The sequence below is a fragment of the Kryptolebias marmoratus genome, linkage group LG17, assembly GCF_001649575.2.
Source record: "Kryptolebias marmoratus isolate JLee-2015 linkage group LG17, ASM164957v2, whole genome shotgun sequence".
In the NCBI taxonomy this organism is placed as follows: domain Eukaryota; kingdom Metazoa; phylum Chordata; class Actinopteri; order Cyprinodontiformes; family Rivulidae; genus Kryptolebias; species Kryptolebias marmoratus.
In genome coordinates this window covers 14,953,308-14,977,785 of record NC_051446.1, presented here as the reverse complement: position 1 = coordinate 14,977,785, position 24,478 = coordinate 14,953,308, and the positions used below count along the sequence as shown (strand labels likewise).

At 38.7% G+C, this 24,478-nt stretch overlaps 1 protein-coding gene across 2 annotated transcripts; it reads right to left on the bottom strand.

The window, feature by feature from the left end:
• Positions 1 to 51: 51 nt before the first annotated feature.
• Positions 52 to 12,431, bottom strand: LOC108237190 (testicular acid phosphatase homolog). 2 transcript variants are annotated; one of them, XM_017418445.3, is made up of 12 exons: positions 12,243 to 12,431; positions 11,841 to 11,974; positions 8,058 to 8,153; positions 6,066 to 6,152; positions 4,381 to 4,536; positions 4,082 to 4,180; positions 3,164 to 3,259; positions 1,895 to 2,027; positions 1,582 to 1,664; positions 1,350 to 1,456; positions 883 to 1,064; positions 52 to 345 (listed from the first exon to the last, which is right to left on the bottom strand). In XM_017418445.3, exons 2-12 carry the CDS (start codon positions 11,928 to 11,930, stop codon positions 236 to 238), a joined length of 1,239 nt encoding a protein of 412 aa, XP_017273934.1. In that variant the 5' UTR covers positions 11,931 to 11,974; positions 12,243 to 12,431; the 3' UTR covers positions 52 to 235. The 2 variants fall into 2 exon arrangements, with proteins under 2 accessions (XP_017273934.1, XP_017273935.1); XM_017418446.3 differs by having other exon boundaries at positions 11,841 to 11,971.
• Positions 12,432 to 24,478: the final 12,047 nt, after the last annotated feature.

Below are 24,478 nucleotides of genomic sequence, written 5' to 3'. Positions count from 1 at the left end.
TTGAGTTGCATCCTTTTCTCTGTTTAAAATGATTATTTTTTGCACATTCAGATTTGTATTATTTGGATGAAACAAACAAAATTCATACACAACATTCACAGGAAAAGAAAAGAGCTCTGAATGCTTCCACATGAAACTTATGATAATGATGTAAATACATAGTACATCATTTGTAGTGACATCTTCCCTGTTTTTGTAGTTTTTATTTGGAAGACAGCTGTAGTAGTAATCTGCACTACACTTCCCTGGAGTAGTATGCTCTCCGCCTGTGGACTGCCACCCCTATACTGAACAACAGCGCCACTGCCAGGAGTCCCAACGCCACTGCAAGAGCTGTTACGATACCTATGGGGACAAATATTAAAAACATGTGAATATCAGAACTAAAACCTTTTATATTTTCAAATTGCAGCTGAAACTGAATTCCTACAATGAATGTAGTAAATAAAGGCCTAGTATTCCTTCAAGGAATGCATATAGCCCACCGCCTTTCATGATTAATTTAATTTAAGATGGCCACCATAGCAACATCTTGCAAGATATGCTAATGTTGGGAGTATGGGTTAAGGCTGACTCTCTCTATAAACCTAACCTCATTATTAGTCATTTTGAGTAGTTTGTAGCCATTTTTTTTGTCTTGGTAGATAAGCTGTAGCAGCCATCTTGAACTGGGTTGACTCCAAAAATTAATCAGTTATAGATGTACATCTAATAATTACTCTCTGGGAGATTCATTCAAATCTGTCCTCTGGCTCATGAAAGATTTTGCTAATGGTACAGAAAAATAAACAGACATACAGATACCGGCAAAAATGTTGTTGCAACTTGAGATCTTTTGTGCTGAAGCAAGATTAAATAAAAATAACGGAAAAATGTTCCCACCTGTGCTTGACCACTTTGTCCTGTAGCCACATTCAACATCCCATTCCTGCGGCATCACGTCCCGCACCTGCTCAGTGAGCATGGACAAAGGGCAGGGGTTTAACCCGCTGCATCCTGGCACCGGGTTGGGGTAGGGGTCGCGCCAGGACTCATTGCGGTAATACAGCTCCACTGAGTAGGATCTGGGTAATTATTAGCACAAACACAACAAGATGACACACAGTGGTGGGAAGTGTTATGTAAACCTGCGCTGATTTAACCAGTGTGAAGCTGGACTGATGCCCAGCTTCCATCGGATTGAAAAGGAAAATATGTTTGAATGGTTCATTCAACCAAAAAGTGGAATGTAATAACCCAAAATGTGTGTGTGGGTGTATGTGTGTGTGTGTGTGCATCCGACCTAGATAGCTTGCTTGAATATGCAACGAGAAAAGTGCACGAAATAAAAACTGGAAGGAAGTCATTACCCATCATACTCCTGGTAAAACTCAAAGAGTTGACAGGCAGCGTAGGGAGGAAGGAACCCGTTGTAGACGTCCAGAGCTGCCTGGAGGGTGATGAGTGTGGAGTCATGCTAGGATGAGGGGCGAGCATTAGGAATGACAAGGAGGTGAGGAGATGTGAAGCAGCAGCGTGCAGGGTAGATGATAAATTTGGGAATACGCACCAAAAAAGGATGCATTTAGGCAGTGAACTTACAGCTGAGTACATGATGAATTTAAGAGGACGGCCTTGCTCCACAGCATCAGAGAAGTTCCTCAGGATGGCATTTAGCAGAATACCTGGTAAATTAACGACAGTGCAAATTAATTTACGCAACCTTTTGACCTTATTGAGCTGCTTTTTCTTGGCATTGTCAGCTTTGTCCTATTAGCTCCAGTGTGCTAATATTCTTCTGGGAGACCTGCATTTTATATTGTCTGAAGCAAAAACAAAACCTTAACCAGCACATAGCTTTTGTTCTCTAATATTTACTTTCTGCTAACGAATCGTCTCTGATATGAATTCCCACCTCCAGAGAGCCTGGCCTTCTCTTTCCGCTTGTGACTGAGGATGCTGTATGTGACCTCAAAGGTTGCGATTCTCCTCAGGGTTTCCAGGACGTCGTGGGTGGCCCAGCGTGGGAGAGTCAAGTTATGGATTCTCTGTGCATAGAGTAAAAGATAAAAAAATAAAACAGTCATTATCCTGTTAATAATAACAGAACACAACACACAAACAGAAGGGAACTAAGTTTAAAATGTTGCATTACATCATTTCTGTTGTTCCATCTATTTTTAGAGTTAGTTGGAAGATAACAGATGCTCATTTTGCAAGTGTGAATGAGAGTATTCAACCTGGCCCAGAATCCACCCGTGTCATAATGTTTTAATTACTATTTCCATATGCTCTCCTATTCATGTCTGACTGGAAGTAGGAAAACATTTCCCTCTGTTTTCATTTCTTTGGAGATGAGTTGAAGAAAAGCAAAGTTTTTTTTATGTTTCTCTCATCTGTTTCACTCAAAGTACTCTGGAGTAGGTGAATTATTCTTGGTCTTAATGCTTAGATTGACAGTACTGTGCAAAAGTCTCGAGTCATTCCTCATTTCTTTAGAAATTGCTTTTAAGGAGCCAGACTTTCTTGGAATCTTTTAAAGTGGTCTTCATCGAAACCTCATTGGGCTTTCCGACAGTCTTTCAAAGTTTTTTCTTTGACTTTGGCTGGGTTTTTGTTTTCACTTTTGAAATATAAGGAAATTAAAGACACAGAATTCCTTAAAGGAATGCATATTGCTTGCTGCTTTCCATGCCAGAGTTTTAAACTAAAACCATACTTATAATGAGAAATGAGTTGTGGCTGCGTCTGTCAAACCTTGACAATAACATTATGCACAATCTTATGTGGTATTCTACGATGTCACACTCAAAGTATGTGTTGTTAATAAGTCTCAGCTACTAACACATCAAAATGTAGTTTAATATCTTTAAGATTGTCCAAGTTATATCCATTACAGGGTAGGCTATTGTTGATCAGCTGTGGCAGCCTGTCTTAGATAGACTGACACCAAAAGTTTAATCAATTATAGATGTACACCAAAAGAATATTTTCTGAATCTTCATTAACATTTATCCAGTGGTTCATGACATAATTTAGTAACAAACACACAGACAAAATCATTATCTCATGCTGCTGAAAGGAAAAGGTGGATGATAAATAGTGGTGGTTTAAAACTTCTGCACAATACTGTATAGTCTTTGGACAAGCTTTTTATTGTTTATGTGTTTGCTGAGAGACATACCTGACAAGTGAGTGTGTCATAGACTCTCCATATTTTCTTACCAACCAGTCTGGACACGGGGTAGCCTGTGTGGTTAGAGAGAGCCTCCACGAATTTCTACAAGACAAAGAAACGGCCAATTTAAGCTCTTAATGATGATGCTCAAGGGAATCTTTCACTTTAATTACCATTTTAATGGTTAACGTTAAACTTTTTTAGTTGGTACACTGATTAAATATCTTTTTGCAGGTGTTTATAAATCAAAATAGCCCACGCCAGCTGCTCAGTTTAACAGACTGAAATAGCTGAGAGATTCGGTTTTGTTGTGCGAATCAGACAAACAGCTCCACCTGCTTCTTGCATATACCTTACAGGTACAGCAGAGGGTGTTGAGATTTAACACAAAGAGGCCATGGCCTGATCTCAGACACCTCCTCAGCAGGCAGCACACGGGGCTCGGTTTAATTAAAACTGTTTTATTGTAATTCTTCATCTAATTTGAACCAACCGTTAATTAGTGTCTCGGAGAACGTGAGAGAAATTGCACTGTGCAGCTTTTTGCAGACACTGGAGTCACCGTGCCTGAAAAAAATCAGTGAGAGGACATGGTGCATAACTAACACGTCCACTGGAAGTGCTGATTACGTTGGCACCAACAACTGTGAAGTATAGATATTTCACTAAAATGTGCACTTTTACTTGGTGAGTTCATTTAGAGCTGAAGGCATTGATAAGTAGAAAATAAACAGCTGAGTTTTAAAGCAATTTTGATCAATCTCATGTTTGGAAACCAATGAGTTACAAAGATGTTTTTAACAAGTTAACAAGCAAATTTATTCAACAAAAAGTGGTGTTAAATACAATCTGAGATGCAAGCTGGGAATTGTTTTTGATCCAGTGTTGGGGGGGAAGGGGAGTCTCTTTTTTGCTCCATCTTACCTGGTGGGCTCTGAGGAACCTCTGGTAGGGCGCACTCTCAAAGGTCTCCGTCATCAGGGACCTGAACCTCGAACAGTCTTTACCTGGAGACTTCAGCAGCTAAAAAATTTTGAAATAACAGAAAAAAAATCCCACATTTGTTTTACATTTTAAAACAACACAGATTTGAAGCAAGCCAGGTTCACAGCTGAGGTGAACACTGACACCAGGGTAAGGATGAAGACCCAAATTAATTTATGCATGCAGCTGGGTATGGCTGCTGGATGAAAAGGAAATATTTATTTGCTGCAGCAGCCCACCTTGTCCTGGACCCTGGGGACGGTGTGCACCGGAATGGGACGCCAGAGTAACTGGGGCATGATGGGAGGCGGGCGCCTGGCAGGAGGGAACATCCCAGCGAGGCAGGCTTGGGCGCTCATCAGAGTGCGGTCGTAGTCGGTGCTCCGGACATATAGCTGATGTAAACATGGGCGGAAAGAGGCATTCAAACCTCACATGTGCTGGTACTGATAATATTTTTCTTCCAATAGGTAACTAGTTTGCTTTACTATATGTATATATAATCACCCTTGAAGCAATGTTTGCCAAATAGTACCTCGTCAGCCATCACATCAGTCACTAGCCAAGTAGTATAGAGAAAAGCCAACTCTAAGGGCCCATTTTATATTGTTTTTCAGACTTATAAAACAGTTCTTTCTCAAAAGCGACATACTGGTGTGAAAGAACACCACATCAGCAAATATTAAACCTCCTCACTTTTGCATGACTTTCTGTGTTTGGTTTGTCGCTGTTTTATCAATCAAAGGTCAGTTTCAGAAATGTCAAAATGGTTTATGCAAACACTATTTAACAAACCTTTACATTGCCAACTGTTTCATATTACATGCTTATTCCAGCAGAAACAAATATGATGTTTCAGCCATCTGAAAAGAAAATGCTAAAGCTAATCACTGCTACCCTCTGAGTTTACAAAAAAAAACAGAATTCTATGTAAATAAATGTAAATGTTTAGAAAATGGCATTTGCATGAACCACAAATTTGCATGAACCATGACATTTCAGAGAATAAAGTGGCAAGCAGCAGAAATCTGCTACACAGACAAGCTGTTAGCTTGTCAATCTGGTCAGTGAAAACCTTTGTTTTTCCACTGGTGTAAACAAAAACGCTATCTTCAACAGGTAAGATATTATTAGTTTACTAGCCTTCCAGAGAATACTTCTTTGAAAGATCTCAAGTATTTTCTTTATATAAGGAGAAAGATACTCAAATAAATGAGAAAAAGAGGGGGGTGAATCTGTTTTGCTGTGATCTCTTCTGACATCAGCCTTTGCTAATCTATATCACTCTGTCGCTCCATGTCAGGGTTTTTTAGTCAGTAAATTGCACTAATAAGATGTGAAGTCCCTGTGATCCCAAGAATAGTCTCTTTGCCCCCTCTTTTTGTAAAATCTAAACAGACACAGGAGCTTAGGGAAAGGTATGGTACAAGTTGACAAAGACTTGGCAACAAATTACCTACGACAAGTACTGAGCGGAGTTGTTATTTTCATGGTAATTGCATGTTGTTTCAGAGCGAGAAGAGGAAGGGTTTAAAGAGGCAGGGGGTTAGGAGACAATAAGAGAAAAAAACAATAAAGGCAGTGAGTATATGGGAAAAAATCAGGGGAAAGAAAAGAAGCATAAATCATATTCTCATGATGACAGTTTGCTGAGCCTGCAGCCCAGGGGCGCGCTGAACATACATGCTGCCAAGTGTACTGTACAAACTGTAGGGCCCAGGGGCTGCATTACCCCGAGTTTCAGCATATAACAAGGCCACGGCTGTGATATCACCACAATGTGTCATACTCATTAACTTAGTGCATGCAGTCACACCCTCTGCAGATGGTACACAACCGGATTACAAGTGCAACAAAGAAATTCAGATAAGAGAGTGAGGGGGGAGAAACATGTGAACATAGATCTACAAGCAAATTCACCCACCTCTTTGTTGTCATAGTCTTCCCCGAGAAAGTTTCCGTAACGTCTTCGTAGAAATCTTCCCAGCTCAAACTGCTGTTTCATACCCAGCTGATAGAAATACCAAAAGAGCTGTCAACTATCTAGGAAAAACATTTATTTTACTTGAAAACTTGGCAAATTTATAAACTTATTTGACACGGTTATTTAAAAAAAAAAGAAACGGACTCAATCTTTTGTGCCTCACAAATCACAAAATAAATAATAGTTTGTTATAACAAAGCCCGTAACCAGTTGCCAAAGAAATGAACAAAGTCTATAATAAATAAAAGTCTATAAAGATTTTTGTCTTCGTGGCATTCTTCTGCTTCAAACTTAAAAGTGTTGTTCAAATTTTTAAAGAGGGGTTTTATGGAAAGGTTATGAATGATCAATATTTTACCTGTTGCAGAACAATTTTTGAGCAATTTTAATTTGGAGAAATTCAGTTTAGATCTGACTGCATTGACAACACCTAGTTGTTGTTGATGACTGAAGTTGTTTTAACTTTGATCATTGTTCCATTTTTAATAGTCATTAGATTGCCAATCTGAACAGAATTAAATTCTATTTCATCAAACTAAAGTTGTTTGAAGAGCTATCTACAACCAGTAAGATAATAATTGCTTATAACCTTTTCCACAGAACCCCACTTCCCAAAAACTTAACTACTCTTTTAATATAAAGTCATAATAAACAGTATGTTTGCATGTATGTTGTTGTTGTATTTAATAAATTTAATGTCAAATCTTTCTGTAAAGTTTCATTAGAAACTAGAGTATGGACTAGTGGCTTTTGTGTGTGTCACTCTGTCATGTTTTGGAGCTAGACAACATTTTACAAAAGACATGAAATAAATTTTAATTTACCCCAATTCATTGTTAGACAAAGAGCATCAACACAATGTTCTCTTTTGAATTTGTTGTTGTGCTTGCAGAAGTTGTAAATAAGATGTAATATTTGTCTGCCTGTTTGTAAAAAGTGATTACAGAGGAACTGCACAGCCAAATTTTATAAATTTAATTAAACTGGAGAATTTGCATTTTGTGTGAAAATGAAGTGTGAATCCAGAGTGCTGAATTGCTTTGCTGAAATTTGTTGAAGAAGATGAAACTGAGTTTAAAACAAAAGCCAAAAGTGACAAAACACTAACCTAAAAGGTAAAAGTAGCAAAAGACTATCTAGAAGCTAAAGAACAGTTAGATAAAAGCTAAAAGTACTATAATGCTGGCTAAAAGCTAAAAAATAGCAGAATGCTTCCTAAAAGCTAAAAGCAGCACAAATTACAAAAATAGAGCAAGTATGCCGAGGCAGATTTCAAAGATAATAATGTTTTTTTTTTAAATTAAAGAGATTTCAATGTATTTTAACTGGAACAATATTTGTAAAGAAAGTTTTGAAAAGCATAAAAGTTACAAAAACCTAAAATGATAGCACTCGTTTCCTGAATTAGCTGAACGTTCTGATAAATGAACGACTAAATTAAAACAAAGTACGCAGAAGTAGTTAAACTGTAAAAACTGTACTGAAAGAAAAAAAAAAAAAAACAACAACAGGAAAACAAAAACATAAATGCTGACTCAGCATTTATACTCTGAGAAAACAATTAAATATTTGTGCCTAATTTGTAAAATATGACACTTTGCTTTGTGCCAGATGTATTGATCTCTTTCTATCTTTATTCAACTGCAAAACTTTAAGAGCTTGTTTTAGCTATTTTTTTAATGGTTTTTTTAGTGTTAAAATGCTAGGGAATATTTACTTACCTTGTATTTTTCACCTATTATTTTATGTGTGTTTTGTCAAATGTTTCTATGCTTTAGCTTAATTCATGCTGAAGACTGGCTGGACGGACGGATTTTATACACCTTACATGTCTAAAAACCCTACAGATGTAGTTGTTTTTGGTTACTTACTCCTGCTTGTAAAAAAAAAAAAAGAAAGAAATTGACAGAAACACAGAGTAGCACTATGTACCTCAGTAAGCTGTCCAAAGCCCTGAGCCCACACTTCCTCCCCATGTGGATCCCTGGGGTACGACTCAATAGGCGATCGATCGCCGTGTCGGAACACCTTAAAAGTCAGAACAGATGTTATCGCATGAATTCAGATATCGTGCTGCTTCATCCTTTGCTCGTGTACTTCAGGGGGAGAAATCCACCCTGAGACAGAAGTCATAAATAGAAACCCATAGCTGCCAACAGATCAGTCTGGATTTGTGGCCCCCAGGAGTCCCTGTGCTCACACAAACTGCTCCATTAGTGTTATTAATGTTGAAGTCAAATTAATATATAGATTGATATTTGAAGTGAACCATTTCACTGCAAAACGGAAAAATGAGAAGAATAAACAATTAGAGGCAATACATGCTGCAACAAATCTCACAGTGAGTTCAAGCCTCGTTTTTCTGTGAATTAATGGCTTTCTTGTTAGTGAGGGGCTTGCTCTTTTCCAGGAAAGTAGCTCTTGTATACTTTCTGTGCAGGTATGTCATTAAAATGTTTTCCCTGGATTCAAGATGGGCAACAGTAAAAATTAATTTCCAACCCTTGGACTGCTTCCCAGAAAGAGAAAAGAAGCAAGGCTGAAGCTTTGTTCGGAGCATCTTTAATCAATTTTGGATTTGGATGTAGGTCCAGCATGTTCAATATCCTGTGAAATTCTGTATATATAAGAAATTTATGAAGGTGCTGTCAGGAAGAGTCGCTGTTTTATTTAATGTAATAAATATAATAAAATACCAACATTAATTTGAAGGAGACTCACCTTCTCAGATACTACAACCCAAAGGTGAATTTATGAACCTATCTGGTTCACTCCTTGTCATCTGACCTTCTTTTACAAACAATCTTGACTGCAGACCACAAATCAAATCAACACAGCTATTTTGTTGTTGCGTTTTGAAGCAGATCATGAGTGCAATAACACAAACATGACACGCAGGAGGTTTTAGAATCAGTATGAACTGCACTGCACGAGAGCAAAGAATTAAAAGCTGTCAGGCAATACTGTCATGGGGAGAAAAAAAGACCACCCTCTTTCATTTCTGGGGTTTTAGGCATCAGGAGGTAGTAAAATAATCCGATCTTTACCAGGTTCTAAAAGTATTCAAGCCTGACATAGAGTGTACTAAAACAAACTCCAGATACTTCCATGTCCTTATTTATTAAACAAAAATTAAGCCAAAAGTCCACCCCACGGTGCGGCAGCTTGTAGAAGCACCTTTAGCAGCAATAACTCTCAGTAGGTGTTTTCTGTAGGACTTTATCAGTCTCTCATTGTGAAGGAATTTTGGCCCACTCTTCTTGACAACATTACTTCAGTTCATTGAAGTTTGTGGGCATTCATTCTTAAGGTCCTGCCACAGTGTTTCAATCAGGCTGAGGTCAGAACTTTGACTGGACCGTTGCAGTGCTTTTTTCTTTCTTTCTTTTTCTTGTTTTTTAGCCATTCTGGTGTTTGCTGTACATTTAACAGAATGTTAAGGTCTCACATCACTAAAGAAACAAAAAAAAACACGATTTTCTACATAATTAGTAACTTGTAGGTAAAACTTTATTTGATCAGCCTCAGTCCTTCTGGTGTTTTTGTCAAGCGACACCACCATGCTTGTAATTCTATTGATATATTAGTTTCTATCATTCTATTCTATGGATCTGCTATAATTGTGTAAAAAGGGGCGCAGCTATTGGAAGTGCTCTGCATGCTTTTCATGTGCTTGCAACACAGTGTGACCTTCTATGGACTTTATCTACTAATGTCCCGCTTCACACTGGATGACAGCCCTGCTACGATGTTGAAAAATCAGCCAGAACATAAATGGGCTTTGAAAAGACTTGGCGATTTGTTCAGGTGTTAAAAATTTAGTGGGCTTTCTATTACTTGTGACAAGTTATGAAAGATTATCAATGGTTTTAAGGATGCACAAAATTACTGTAGCAAGGTTGCAGTGGTTTATTATCGTAGTGGTGGGGTTTCAGGGTTCTGGATGGAGCGTGGCAGTCCTGTGGCAACATATCAGTGATAATGTGTTGATCCATGATGTGGGGCCCACGCAAACCAGCGTGATCTGGTTGTTGAGAATGAGAAGCAGGACTGGCCACACTGGCTTCTTGCCTAGACTATGACCCTTTCACACCACACTGCGCTCTTAGCACTCCAAGTAAGTTCAATTACACTTTTGGTGACACGGCTGCTTCTGTATGTGTGTTGAATCTGTCCACTGCTCTTACTACAAACAATAAGATTGCACCACACTCTCACCATGTGACTGCAACGACCAGTCTATGCTGAGCATGTGCCAATAAATACCAAGTGTCAAAATTGCTGCAATCCAGCCATGTTCTAAAAACGTTGTTTAATCAGGTTTTATGTCTTCTGGTATGTAGCAATAGAGTGTTCTAAACAGTGCTTATGTAATTGTTCATTAATCTTTTTTAAGACATTGTTTTACTTGTTCATAGCAATTGTTATGATTTAAGTAACTTTTTTTTCATTTAATTTTGAAGATGATTTTATGGCACCTGTGCAGAGACTACATACAAAAAGTATGTTTATTATTGTGTGCTCCAAGGGTTGAAAATATAATTGACTAGAATTGAATAGAACATTATTTGTCCCTCAGCAGGAAAATTCACATTGTTGCAACAGGAAAGTTATTGATCAAAATAAAGATGAAAGAAATTTTCAAGTAAATGCAAAAAAAGCAAGAAAGACACATAATAAAAGGTAAAAGAAAACAGAAAAAAATTAAACTATATAAATGAAGAATTAATAAAGTAACAAGTCAATAATATGAAAGATAACCCAGATAAAAACATTTTTTTAAAAGTTTAAGAGTTTAAAAATAGTATATTTAAATATGTCTTCACAGATGTGCTAAACAGCATTAGTTTCAGTAATAAAGCTTATTTTTGTTACATTTTAATATATGTGAATCATACAATTTTACAGAAAAAAACATTGATTTCCGCATTTTGTAAAATATAGCAAATCCAGTAATTTTGTATTTTGGCAATCCAGATATTAAAGCTTGCAGTGCCGAGGGCTGAAGATCATCAACTTTTAGCAGAACCATTTTGTGACCACTTTATGTCACATTTGATGCTACAAAATAACTTATGAAAACAATAAAATCTAAAAGTCACACCCAAAAGGAGGCTGATAAGATGCACAGCCATTGGATCGTGATGTGAGAAAGCTTTTATATAATAAACCTCAATCTCTAAACTGACCTCCTGTTATTTTACATAAAAATAAAAGTGACTTATTTTAACAGTTTTCATCTTTTGTTCAAAAATACAAATGAGGAAATATGACATTTAATAATACCAAATTTGAGCAGTACTTGAAAAAGAGACGTGCAAGTGCTTTTGTGTGCAGTGTCTCTTTATGTAATTCAACTGTGTACTGAAGTGTTACATAAAGAGGTTTATGAAGAAAGCTGCAGTGTCTGGGAGAGATATGCTCAACACTGTCGCGGGTTAGGCTCAGAGTAATCCTTTGTGATAAAAGAGTAAATAAAATAATACTCACTGGGCAGAAAAAGGCAGTGTAATCAGCAACAATGCGAATCAAAAGAAGCTGCCAGATTATGGTAAAATCACGCTGTACAGCAAATAAATGCCGTCAGTAACACTTTGCAAACATCTCGCGTGTGATGTCTTACTGGTTTAAAAAGAACAGATGAGTGTGAAACTGAAATACGAAATGCAACTACAATTGTCGATTTGAGCATAAAGGGGAGATGAGCACACTTACAGCAATGACAAACTTCAGCTGTCGGCACTCGGTCAGGCAGATGCAGCAGAGAAGGTAGAAACAGGCCAAACTTGTCTGCAACTTCTGCATCTTCTTGATTCATCAACCTTGGCTTACTTTATAAGTTTCCTCTGCTATGTCAGATATATAAAAAATAATATTAATAATAATTACACCAGCAAAAGTTATACAATGAGTCTTTGTCATGTAGACTCAAACATTTCTTTAAACATACACATCAATATATCATAGCAGTAAAATCTAAATAAAGGATGTACTTATTTAAAGATATTTGGACATATTTTGCTGATTTACACAGGCTGCTGTGCGTCACACATCTTTTCAAACATATACAAAGTGTCAGCAAATTCTTGTTTTGTTGATGTTGACCAGTCCACCTACCTGACTTTGTCCTTTCCTCCTTCTTTCTTCAAGAGTTTCTGCTCCCACTGAACTTCATCATCAACTGGTCCTCGAATCACTGCGTCTGCCAGTTCCCTGCTGGGTACCTGACCTGACAGACAACGAGACAGACAAAACATGGATGGTTGCACTCGAAAGGCTCAGTCAGTCACATGTTCTTAAGGGCACTCTGTGTTTTTTACCGCAGTGACAAAGATATGGCTAAGATGCACCCACCTGGCTTCGCAGATTGTATTCTCTTGAGTATAAACACAGATGTACGCACTTAAACACTGGCCTCTGGGCCGCAAACACTCATTAAAACCTGCTACGTCATCCGCTGTGGGTTTGGCCCCACAATTACAGGTCCTGCTGTGTTTTCTCTTACTTAGCATTTCTGTAGGTATGAGGTAGTGTGGAAGCAGCGTCATGTGATATAATGAGATGGATGAGAGTGAAGATTTTAAGCCGCACACATTTGCATCATATAAAACAAGTGTAAAATTAACCAAGTTACTGATTAAATTTACAAATCCGGCCTGGGAGAGTAACCTTTTTTTTTTAAAATAAAGGCTTACCATTCCTTGAAGAAATACATATTGCCCTTTTATGCCAGAAATTTAAACTAAAATCATCTTATGATGAGAAGGGACAGAATTGTAGCCATTTTGGTCAAACTTTGAAAATAATGTTATGCTCAATCTCATACGGGGTCTCACAGGAGTATGTGTCCAAGTCGGCAGTCTGCTACCAGCACACCAAACGTTATAGGCTATAGAGTTATAGGCATTGTTGTGTTTTCAAAAGTTGATTTGCATCTTAAATTTGGTTGACTGTAAAAGTTAATCAGTTGTTGTACATCCACTGATAAAATATTAAATTAAAATTAAATATTTTGCAAACAGACAAACAAACAATCAAGCATCCTATCCAAGCAGATAACATGGGAGAGAAGAGGGGTACACCCTGGAATAATCGACCCTCTGTCACAGGGTCAAGTTTGGTTTAAATAGGAGGAAAATGTACCTGGAGACCTGAGGGGGGTCCAGATCAAATCATTTCATGTACATCAATGAGCTCCATGACGGTTTCACATTTCTGATGGCAGCTATTTCTTGGATGGCAAAAGAGCGAATTTGTTCCTCAATCACATGTTGGACAGAATGCTGCAGTAAGTTGCAAATTTTCCGTGCATCAGGAAGTTCAGCTCACTGAGGAAGGCTTATTTGCTTGAAACACACACAAAACAACACTGGCACATGGTAGGTGACACTGGCTGGCTTTGCAAAGCCACAAACCTGCATCAATGGGTCAGTGAGTCCACCTGCACTCATCAGCATACCCCCCCACCATCCCCACCTCACACACACAGTCTGAGCAGAAGAAAGGAGTTTCCCCATATGGACCCCAGAGCACACACTTGAGTCATGATGATCATGATGATGATGATGTGCATCTTACCCCCAAAATGGTAGTTCATACAAGTTCACTGAAGGGTCACAAAACATGTACAGACATAAAACATACACACAAACACACACCATCATTTTTTTATTTTAAACTCCCTCTCAAGTGGCTGTTGTGCTTGTTTGTTTTTTGTCATGGTTCAAATAGTTGTAGTGATTTCAGAAGCGTTGCCGTGGCAACACAGAGGTTGATGCATGTTGACAGAATCTGTTGCAGGGTGACCGAGAGACTGAAAACGGGAGATAAGACGTGGGCGGAGATGTGATGGGTGTGTGTGCGGATGCGTGTGTGTGAAGGTGGAGGCTCACATGTGCCTCAATCCATATGATGAATGGAGACGAGCATTATGGGACGTCTCAGCCCGAAAAGAATGCGGCCCGAGATCAGAAACGAACAGTTATGAGTGTAGAGGGAGGATGTGGAAGAGAGCGGGGTGGATGGAGAAAAGAAGCAAGGGTGGTGGTGGTGGGGGGGGGGTCTCCTCGTCCCTTCTGTCCTCTGCACTTTCAGGTGTCCTTTTTGTGTCCTGAGCGCGGGGGGGGGCTGCTATTTTAGTCTAGGTGTTGTCATGGAAACTGCAGCCTCACTACAAATGGAGACATCCAGAATGCGTGGATCGTCAAACAAATGATGTGCGTAAGGCTCGGCGTGAAGCTACGCCACGGCTGTGCGATAATGTGCCATCTCCCGTGGAACCCACCCACCCACCTACCCCCACCCACCCACATGAGCGACCCTTAAGCCTGACAACTGTGGCGTCTTCTTCATCACAGAGGCTGAATATCAATGCGAGGCCGCTTTTCATGTGGGAGTCGAACAGTCAGGAGCAAAGACCCATTCTTCCCCTCTTTTTAGCTTTCTCCTAAAAACTCTGTTTGTCCCCCTATCCTTTCCCCTTTCCTCTCCACCTCTCCACCTCTCTCTCTCTCTCCCTCTCTCTCTCTCTCTCTCTCTCTCTCTCTCTCTGTCTCTCTCTCTCTCCCTCTCTCTCTTTCTCTCTTCAGTGCTCTGAAGGACGGAGGTATTCCCACATTTCTCCGTTGCTATAGCAACACTGCAGCAAGAACAGGAAAGAGAGGACGCAGCCAGGCAGGGAGGATGGAGGGCGGGAGGATGGAGACGTGGTGGAGGAGAGAAGGGTGGAGGGGGGAGGGGAGGGGGGCGTGGAACCAGCAGAAGATGAGGGGATGTGTGAAAACAATGTTAATGCTAATGGCAGCAGCGAAAGCAGCCAAGAGTTGGTGAATCCTACCCCGCTACATCCCGCCACACCATGCTGGGCGCAAACTCCACTTTTGCCACACAGGACTCTGTTTGCTCAGATTGTTGCTTTGTCCCAGCTCTTCAGAACATGCAATTTCAGTCATTTCCTGTGCATCACCCAGGAGTGAAAGGACACGGGCGAGACTCGTCCACCCCGGTGGTCCACATCTCTAAAAAAATGGGCAGTTTTGGAGCCAAACGAATGAGTGCTTATTTCCCAGGGATTCACTCAGCCCGAACCAACGCAGGTCAAATGGCCCACAAGATGAAGATCTATCATGGTGGAATAGACACAGAGAGATCCCCCTGAAAAGACCAGAGATGTTTCCCATTGATGTCGTCATCCCCTCCTATCAGGACAGAACACATTCTCATTATCTCTTCATATACATCGTAAGCCATTAGAATAAAGCTGTTCCCCCAGCATGTACAGATGTAAAGCAAGCAAAAAGGCTCTTAAGGCCTGCCTGGTCTCCTTTCCTCAGTCCATGTTTATATCTGCTCCACAACAAATTCAGTAGGTTCAGATAAGCAAAGACAGCAATGAATATTACATCATCCTGCATCATGTAAGCAGGCTTTTTGGTGGTTTTTGTTAAACAGTCAGCTACATGTCAAATGTCTTGACACTCTGTAATAGTCTCATTTCCATTCATTTATTTGATTTACCCAACTTTCTGTGCAGGTTTGCAGCAAGCTGGTTCCTGTCTCCAGTGGTCATTGAGCGAGAGGTGGGGTACACCCTGGCCAGTCCAGCCGAGAACCTCATAGAGGCAACCAGGACAGACAATTCACACGCACACTCACACCTAGTGACATTTTAGAGGTACAGGTAAACCTAACATGTTTTTTGGAAGAAATCAGAACAGACTCAGCAGGGTTGTGAATATGCAGCCTTCTTGCTGAGAGGCAACAGCTCTAAACACTGCTCCACCTGTCGCCCTGGTCACATCTCTTGATGTTAATATAGCTTCACGCATCATGTGACAAAAGTGACCTTCTTTAGGACAACACAAGAAAACAAATGATAAGAGGAAAGGTATACTTTTAGACACCCAAGCTTTTTTGCAACTGGAAATCCATGCAGTAAATATTGTGTAACATTTCTTTTGTTTAAAACTTTGCTATTAGATGTTGGAGTCAAATCTGTCTGTTAGCAAAACATCTAATGAACTACTGGATGAACTAGTTTTGATAAAACTTTCAGAAAAATATCATTGCATGTACAACTAATAAACCTTTGGAATAAATCCAAAATGGCTAATCAGCTAATTAGCTTTAGCAAACACATAAATGGCCATTACTCAGCCACTTTTGCAGCTACAGAGCTAAATTTTATGCTGATAGTATTTCAGGGTCACCCCAACACATTTCTTTGTGCGTAACCCTTGTTTTTGTTTTTTACATATACATAAACCATCATTTTTTAACACAGGATAATTGTAGTTAAAATATTAGGGCATGAAAGGTGATGAGAGATATGCATTCCTTCAAGGAATGCTAAATCTTTTATTTTTATACCTATAATGCAGTTGGGAATTTAGGTGTCTCAATAAAATTGAAGGTTTTACAAGTCTAACTACATAAGTTTATTTTTCCTAACCAACTGCAACAACATTAGTTCATCTTTTAGTTGTAAAAATCCATTCTTTCATGTTTCGTCTGCTTGGGTTTTATCTCTTTTTGAAGACAGTTTAAATTCTCCAAGGCATAGATGTTAGAAGTCTCGCCTGAATCTCTGAAGAGACTTCTTGCCATTCTGACATATTTTTCTTCAGAGTAGCTCACATTCATTGTGCCAAACACTTCTCTCTCTCTCTCTCTGCACTGTGCTGTCACAGTCACAGTCCCAGACGGGTTTCTGCCAAACCTGCTGGGCGCCGTCAGATTCAGACAAATTTAGTTTGGTTTGATCTGAACAACAAATGAACAGCTTCTTTTTGAGTAAAATAAAATCTCCCTACATTTCAAACAATTGTGTCTTTTATTTCTTCTTCTTTTTCTTTTTTTTTTTCTTTGGGCAATTTCTGGTTGACTTCATGTAAGCTTTTCTACCCTGTTTGAGAAAGAAGTCAAAGAATAACCAGTTTCCACACAGAATCTCAAATTGGAAAAAGTAAAAAGTTGCTGCAGCTTTACATCACCGGCATCAGGGAGCACATTTAGCCATCATATTCAGTTTTTGTCATTATGAATTTAAAAAGTGTATGGTTTTTTTTGGGGGGGGGAAATGCAGGCAGATTTATTTACCTCTGCAAACATCCAATCTTCCTTTCCTCCCAGTTTTGAACACGAAACTCCAACTCCACATTTTGCTCCTGTAATGACTCGTGCCCGAGCTGATCCTCTGATTCCTACTGAAGCATTAACAAGATAAGTAGGCTGAAACAGCTCTACATAATTCATAGTGCCGTTAAAAGTAAAAAGTGCCACAACATTTGCCAGGCAAACTAAAACCATTAGCCTCATCTGCCGTTATGGCAAATCGATACTCAAGTAAGTGTAATAATCTAATAAAAACATGAGTGCAGTGCCTGAGTGTGTTTTTCTGTCTCACTGTGTGTGTGTGGGAGTGTATGCACCAGGGAACAATCTGCTACATACCTCCTTCCAGTAAATACATGACTGTCTGTTTATGTGTGCAGGAAGAAAAATATTAATAGGAAAGTAATTACTTTAAGTGGCATCTTGCACCATAATGCAAAGGTAAAGCAAACACTTATGAAACAACATATTATCTTTTTTTTTTAGTTATTTGCTGTGACACCTGATATAACGCCACAACTACGAGTCCTCCCACTGTACGCTGCTATCAGCAGCAGGCTGTTTCACAGTTTCATTAACATTCAGCATCAAGAGGGGTATTTTTGGCTCTGACCCATTACAGGAAACAATCGGTCTAATTTCAGCAACATCTGCGGTATTTTTGTGGCATTTCAAACCTTTGTAATAAACCTAATTTATGTCAAATTAAAGACATAGTTCAGATCCTTTGAAGTGGTTCTGTAAGGTCATGAATAAATAATATCTTACCTGTTGTAGATTGCTCTTTGAACAAGTGCTTTGTTGTTACTTGTTAATTGTACTCATTACCAATTGTATTTGTCCATTTCTGTGTCTGACTTTTAGCAAAACATCTCATAAACATATTGATAGATTTTGATGAATCTTGCAGAATTATTAATTGTTGTATGCACATCTACAGCAATTTTTTTTTTGGAGACAACCCAGTTCAAGATGGCTGCCACAGCCAACTGACGGTAAAAAAACACTTCAAAATGGCTATACCTCAGCCAATTTTAGAGACATCGACTTAAAGGTTGGTGTGGTTGTGGCTGAAACAGATCCCCAACACATATTCTAAATGCTAACAAATTACACAAGATTTTTGTTTAAAATTTTACCATAAACTATTTGCAGTCAACTCTGTCTGTCTGTTAGCATAATATCTCATAAACTAGTAGGCAGATTTTAATGAAACTTTCAAGAAATAATTATTCAGTGTTGATGTAGAACTGATTTTCTTTGTGATATCTGAGAGTAATTCTTAACACATACTCAAAATGCTGCCCATCGAACAAAATTGTTGCTTCAAACTTTAGCTTTACCTGTTTGTCTGTTAGTAAAATATTTCATGAACAGCTGGATAGATTTTCATGAAACCTTGAAAATGTAATTATTGGATATACATCTACAGCTGATTAACTTTTGGAGTTAACACAATTGGCCACTACAGCAAATCGACCTTAAAAAAAATGATTCTAACTCAGTCAAGTTTATAGATATTGAGCTAAAGTTTTATGTGGTAGTAGCTCATCATCATAAACAAAACATTTATGTTTGCACCATTTTGCAATATCACATAATAATGCGGGTAATGTTGCTTTCAAAATTTGACTAAAACGGCTCCAACTTTACGTCATTTCACTCTTTCATGTCGTGTCTGATCTCAATGGGATTTGAAGGTTAATAATAATAATGAAAGACAGCATTACTTCAAGGAATGGTAGCACTTAAGTTAAAATTAATTTAAGACAACAGAGATCCATTTTGTTTTTGTCCCCACTCAGACTTGCTTGTAGCTTATCAATCTGGTCAGAAATAAACTCTGTTTCTCCAAACGAATGATGTTCAAAGAGCTATCTACAGCAGGTAAGATATTCATTGTTCATGACTTTTCCACTGAGCCCCACTTCAAAAGATATGAACTATTGGTTCAAAATCAAAAAGCCACATGGTGTAAAAACAATTACACTCAGCATCATTAGTCTAACCCTGGGAACACAACTATCTTACCCCCATTTCAGCCTCATTCACTGACAAACATGTTTTGTTGTTGTTTTTCTTTTTTTTTTCTTCATGACCCATTGCTCTGGCCATGTTTTATCCCCTGAAGAGGAAAAGATGTGTTAGGGATATATTGGGTCCTGAGTGTTTGCAAAGTACACCATCCCCTAAAATAGCTTCCCATAGGGTTGTTTGTCCTTTCTCTCTGGAGTTGTTTGTGTGAAAAACAGAGCTCCGTGTTAAAAAGTAGAGAGAGATGCTCCTTGGTGCTTAATGATATTGACGTATAGAGGATAACAAAAACACTGCAGTATGAAATTTTCAAAAATAATGGTTTTGACTTCACCTAACATGGATCAAACAATGAACCGAGGAGTTTAACCCCCTTAGTCCTAAGGCCTATTGGATTGATCTTGTTGGCCGTGCTGCTGCCCCTGGTAGAAGGGTGATGGAGGGGTTAAAGGGAAGAGAGTCAGTTCTTTCTATCTGTTTAGCAAAAAATGTCACATTTATAGCAGAGGGGAACAAACTTTTGGACTCCCCCTAATTTAAGATGGCTACCACAGCTTATCGACATTAGGTATCTGAAAAATGGCGTCAGTTTTACACATAATAAGCTAAAATTAGGTGTGGTAGGAGCTGAGAAGTATTCCTATGATGCCGTATATGCTGAAGGTCACAATATTGCATGAGATCACACATAAGGTCATTTACAAGTTTTGACCAAGATGACTGTCAGAATGATTTTAGTTTAAAACTCTGGCATTAAAGGGGCAGTGGGCGATATGCATTCAGTCAAGGAATGCTAGGCCTTTAATTGCATCATGATTTCCTAGCTGGTTTTAATTTTAACCTCGGTTTAGTCTGCCAGAGGTTCCTTTCCTGTCCCTCTTGGCCATATGTTTTAAGGATTTTCTTTTTTGGGTCCGACTGCAGTCGGTGCTGCAGATATGAACACAGCCCTCTCCCTCCCTCTCTCTGTCTTGTTAAACCAACGTGTTTACCGATGCAACCTTCAAAGTGCGAAAAACTACAAGGCTTTTACATTCTCATGGTTCCTGGATCAGCAGAGATGCAGCCCCCAGACTGTGACACCTCTGCTTCACAGCAGAGTTTATGTTGTGTCAGGTTCCCCACAGACTCCACAGTCTGTCTTTGGGCCAGAGGGGAGCTGGGGGAATCCCTGGAGAAACACACAGCTGGGAGGTTATTGAATTTGAAGGCAAAGACAGCAAAGGGGGAGGAAGAGGGGATTGTGCAGGCACGCTGAAATTGTTTAATATGACAAAGCGAGATGGGGGTCGTACAGGGAGAACGTTGCATTCTACAAAAACACAGATCAAGGTTTCCTTTGTCTTTCGAAACGGAGCTCAGTCTAGAACTGCAAGCAGGGATTGCTGTTGATACATACACCTCCAGTGGGCTTCTTCTTCCTGCATTCTATCATTTAAACGTTAAAAAGCCCTCTGCCTCGTGTTTATGTTCCAGGTCCAAGCGGTGCAGCTTTGTAGTTTACCAAAATCATACTAAAACATTACAACTTCAAACATATATAAGGCGCTCCGGATTATAAGGCGCACTGTCGTTTTTTGAAAAGATTCAAGGCTTTTAAGTGCGCCTTATAGTCCGTAAAATACGGTACATGAGAATCTATGGTTATCACTACTTGCAGCAGCTAGCTGTAGCACTTCCTGTTTAGTCTAGGGCTCTTTCAGCAGGAATATCGAAATGTTTCCGCTGGAAAAGCAGTAATGCCAAACTGATGAATTTGGAAAGGTTCAAAGAAAATTTGGCTCAGTTATCCAGTCAAAATAAAACTACTATCACCAAACTGAGGTCATTCAAAGAGCTATCTACAACAAGTAAGATATTCATTATTCATAATCTTTTGCCAGAACCCAACTTTAAAAGAGCTGGATTATCCCTTTAAGCATTTCACTTTCATCTTTACTGCATATTAATGTGTTCTTTTCTGCTGCATGCACAGTCTTCATATGAGTGTGACCCTTTTCAAACAGAGCAAGATGAGATATAATTACCGCTCAAAAGGCAAAAGGGCAATAATGTTTTTTTTCCTGTGTCTGCATGTGTGTTTGTTTGTCAGTACTGTAAAGGACATATCTTATGAATTACAAAACAGATTATAATGAAACACTCAGAAAGTCATCATTGGATGAACTTCTAAAACTGATTAACTTTTGGACTCAATCCAATTCAAGATGGCCACCAAGGCAAACTGCCTGTAGAAAACACAAAAATGGCTACAATTAATCCAGTTTTACATATTTTAAGCTAATATTTGGAGTGGTGATGGTTGTGTTTCGTCCACAAAACATACTCTGAATGCAACACATTATGCAACATTTATGCCTAAAGATTTGGCATTAATCTTTTAAAGTCAGCCTTGTTTGTCTGTTAGCAAAATATCTCATAAAACACTGGACAGATTCCAATGAAGCTCTCAGAAAGTCATACTTGGTTGTACATCTACAACTGATTAACTTTTTGAGTCAACAAATTGCAAAATGGCGGCCCCAGCTAAACAACTTTAGTCTACACAAACATGGCTACACTTCAGTGAATTTTTCAGAGATGGAGCTAAAATTTGGTGTGGTAGTAGCTGAGACTCATTTACAAGACATACCTAACAGATCATGCAAGAAACTGCATGAGATTGTGTATGTTTTTCCCAGAATATTATATAAATTGGTATGAGAAGTAAAACTTTTGAAGCCAAAGTACATATGTGTTAAGAATTTTCTATCAGGTTCTCAAAAAAATATTTATACAGTGAAGACATGAGCTTTCTGTGTCTTCTTGCAGTCCAAGAAAGTGTGTGTAGGACCTGAACCAGATGTCCTAATCAGGAAACATGGTCAAACTCATGTACATATTTGGACCTGATCTGAGAAACATCCTCTCCGTATGTGTGTGTGTGTGTGCGCGAGTGTGTGTGTGTGTAAAAGAGTTAGGTAACAAGAATGTGTGACGCAGTTTCAAAGGATAAACACTGTCTGATTGTACACTAATACAGATTTGGTGCTTGACCGTCCAGAATGACTGTGGTAATAAAATCCCTGTTTGCTGTCATCTGAGTGGCAGTTTTTTAATATGAAGGAAAATGGTTTTTCCAAGGTTTGACCAAAATCGTTACAACTCTCATTTCTCAGCCTAAACTGATGTTGGTGTAAAACTGAAAGGCGGCAGGTGATATGCATTTATTCAAGGACTGCTAGGCCTTTCATAAGGTTTTCTATTAAGACAAGAAGAGACAAGAAAAAAAAAAAAGCTGCAGAACATGCTTCATAATGTATCTCCTGAACATGTTATACAGCACTCGGTATGATTTCTGGTCCTTTGGGTTACAGTGATGATACAGTGTACCTACACTCTACTGAAGTTGTCTCCAGTATACGGAACAAGCCTTTAACATCATGTCCAAGAAGTCTCCTGGGTACAGAGCTCTCCAGAGACCAGAGTACAAGCCAAGGACAATTACGTTCAAGAAAAACAGGACTTTACCCAGTGCCCTCTTAGATATTTCAAACGCATTCTACCAGCTGTAGGGCCTGAACGTTTTATCTAAACATATTAAATTCATGGTTACGGTTCACGGCTGATGCAATTCTTCTGACACAAATCCCTTGAAGTTGTTTTGTAATGTGGTCCGTGCAGTGGACGTTTGTGATAATATGCACAGATTTACCTCACCGCAGGGTTTTAAAACGAGTTAAAATATGGAGCATGCAGATGGAATGAAGAACACAGCTGAAGCAAAGGACTCGAGACTCATTTTGTCAACTTTTTTTTTTTTTTTTACAGGAAAAGAAGTGATAAGACACACGGGAGAGGTCTTGTTCTGCGCATTTGTTGCACAAGATTTTAGCATAGACTTTATCTGCATATCTGACTTAAAGGTGGGATTTTATTTTACATTTACCTGTTTGTCATATTTATAATTTCAAGATATATACGTAATGAAACACTGGCAGAGCAGGTTACTGTGCGTATGTGTTAAAGTAACAGGACGAACCATTTGATTTATTAATATGGTTGCCATGCTGTAGTGATTACAAGATGTATTATTGGTTGTTTGGTTGTTTTTTTCAATTTGTTACCTTAATGTGACTTTACTTTTATTAATTAGCTAATTTGTCTTCCTAATTTCCATCAACAAAGACTAACAAATCAATAAGATATTTATCACCTGCAGTCGAAGGCAACAGGTGATAATGTTTTTACCCGTCCATGTGAGTGTCTGCTTCTCTGTTAGCAAAATATCTCATGAACCACTGGAGGGGATTTAATGAAACTCATAGAAAGTAAATATTGGTTGTACATCTGGAACTGATTACCTTCTGAAGCCAAGCCAATTTAAGATGGCCACCACAGCTACAGCTTAGTCAGATTTATAGATATTGAGCTAACGTTTGACGTGGTAGTTGCTGACAGTCCACCTCAACACAATCTCTGAGCGCTAATAGATCTCGTAAGATCTCAGAATCTTGCATGAGGCCTAATGCCATTTATAAGGTTTGACTAAAATACTTTGTCCTTTCTTGTCATAAGATGATCTCAATTTAACTCTCGAGCATAAAAAGCAACCTTCAAGGAATCATAGGTCTTTCATTTAAAAACGTTATTACCCCTGGATTTACTTTGTAATTTTTTAATTGTTGTTCATTTGTAATAAAACTCTCAAAATGTAGATTTTTATAGTTAACAAAGATCAAATTCACATCATCTATTTTGTATTAAGTGTATTTTTTTAAAAGGGGGGGAAGGGGATATGGACACAGTTACATCACGTGTCATTTTGACCTTGTTAACTAATTTCTTATTTAGTGATTTTGAATGAAGCCATGACAAAGAGGGAACATGACATAGACCTCTAATTGCAGCATAACTTTTCTTAGGTGGCAGATAATTGAGTCAAACAGCAAAATAATTACCCTGTCAGTCATTGTATGAGCGTCGCTGAGGTGCAAGGACAACACATTTTGATTTTGACAGACCTGAAGAAATACACTCCTCCACCACACTGCATACCTGCAGGAATTTCAGGTGGGAAAGGACATTTAATGACAATTCATAAAGACCCAAACTAATAGTATCACATACTAAGATACAAAGAGAAGTTTAAGGAAAAGAGAACCAAAGAATGTGACCATTTTTATGTTTTGCACAAAATTTTTTCACTGTTCATCTATTCAAAGCAG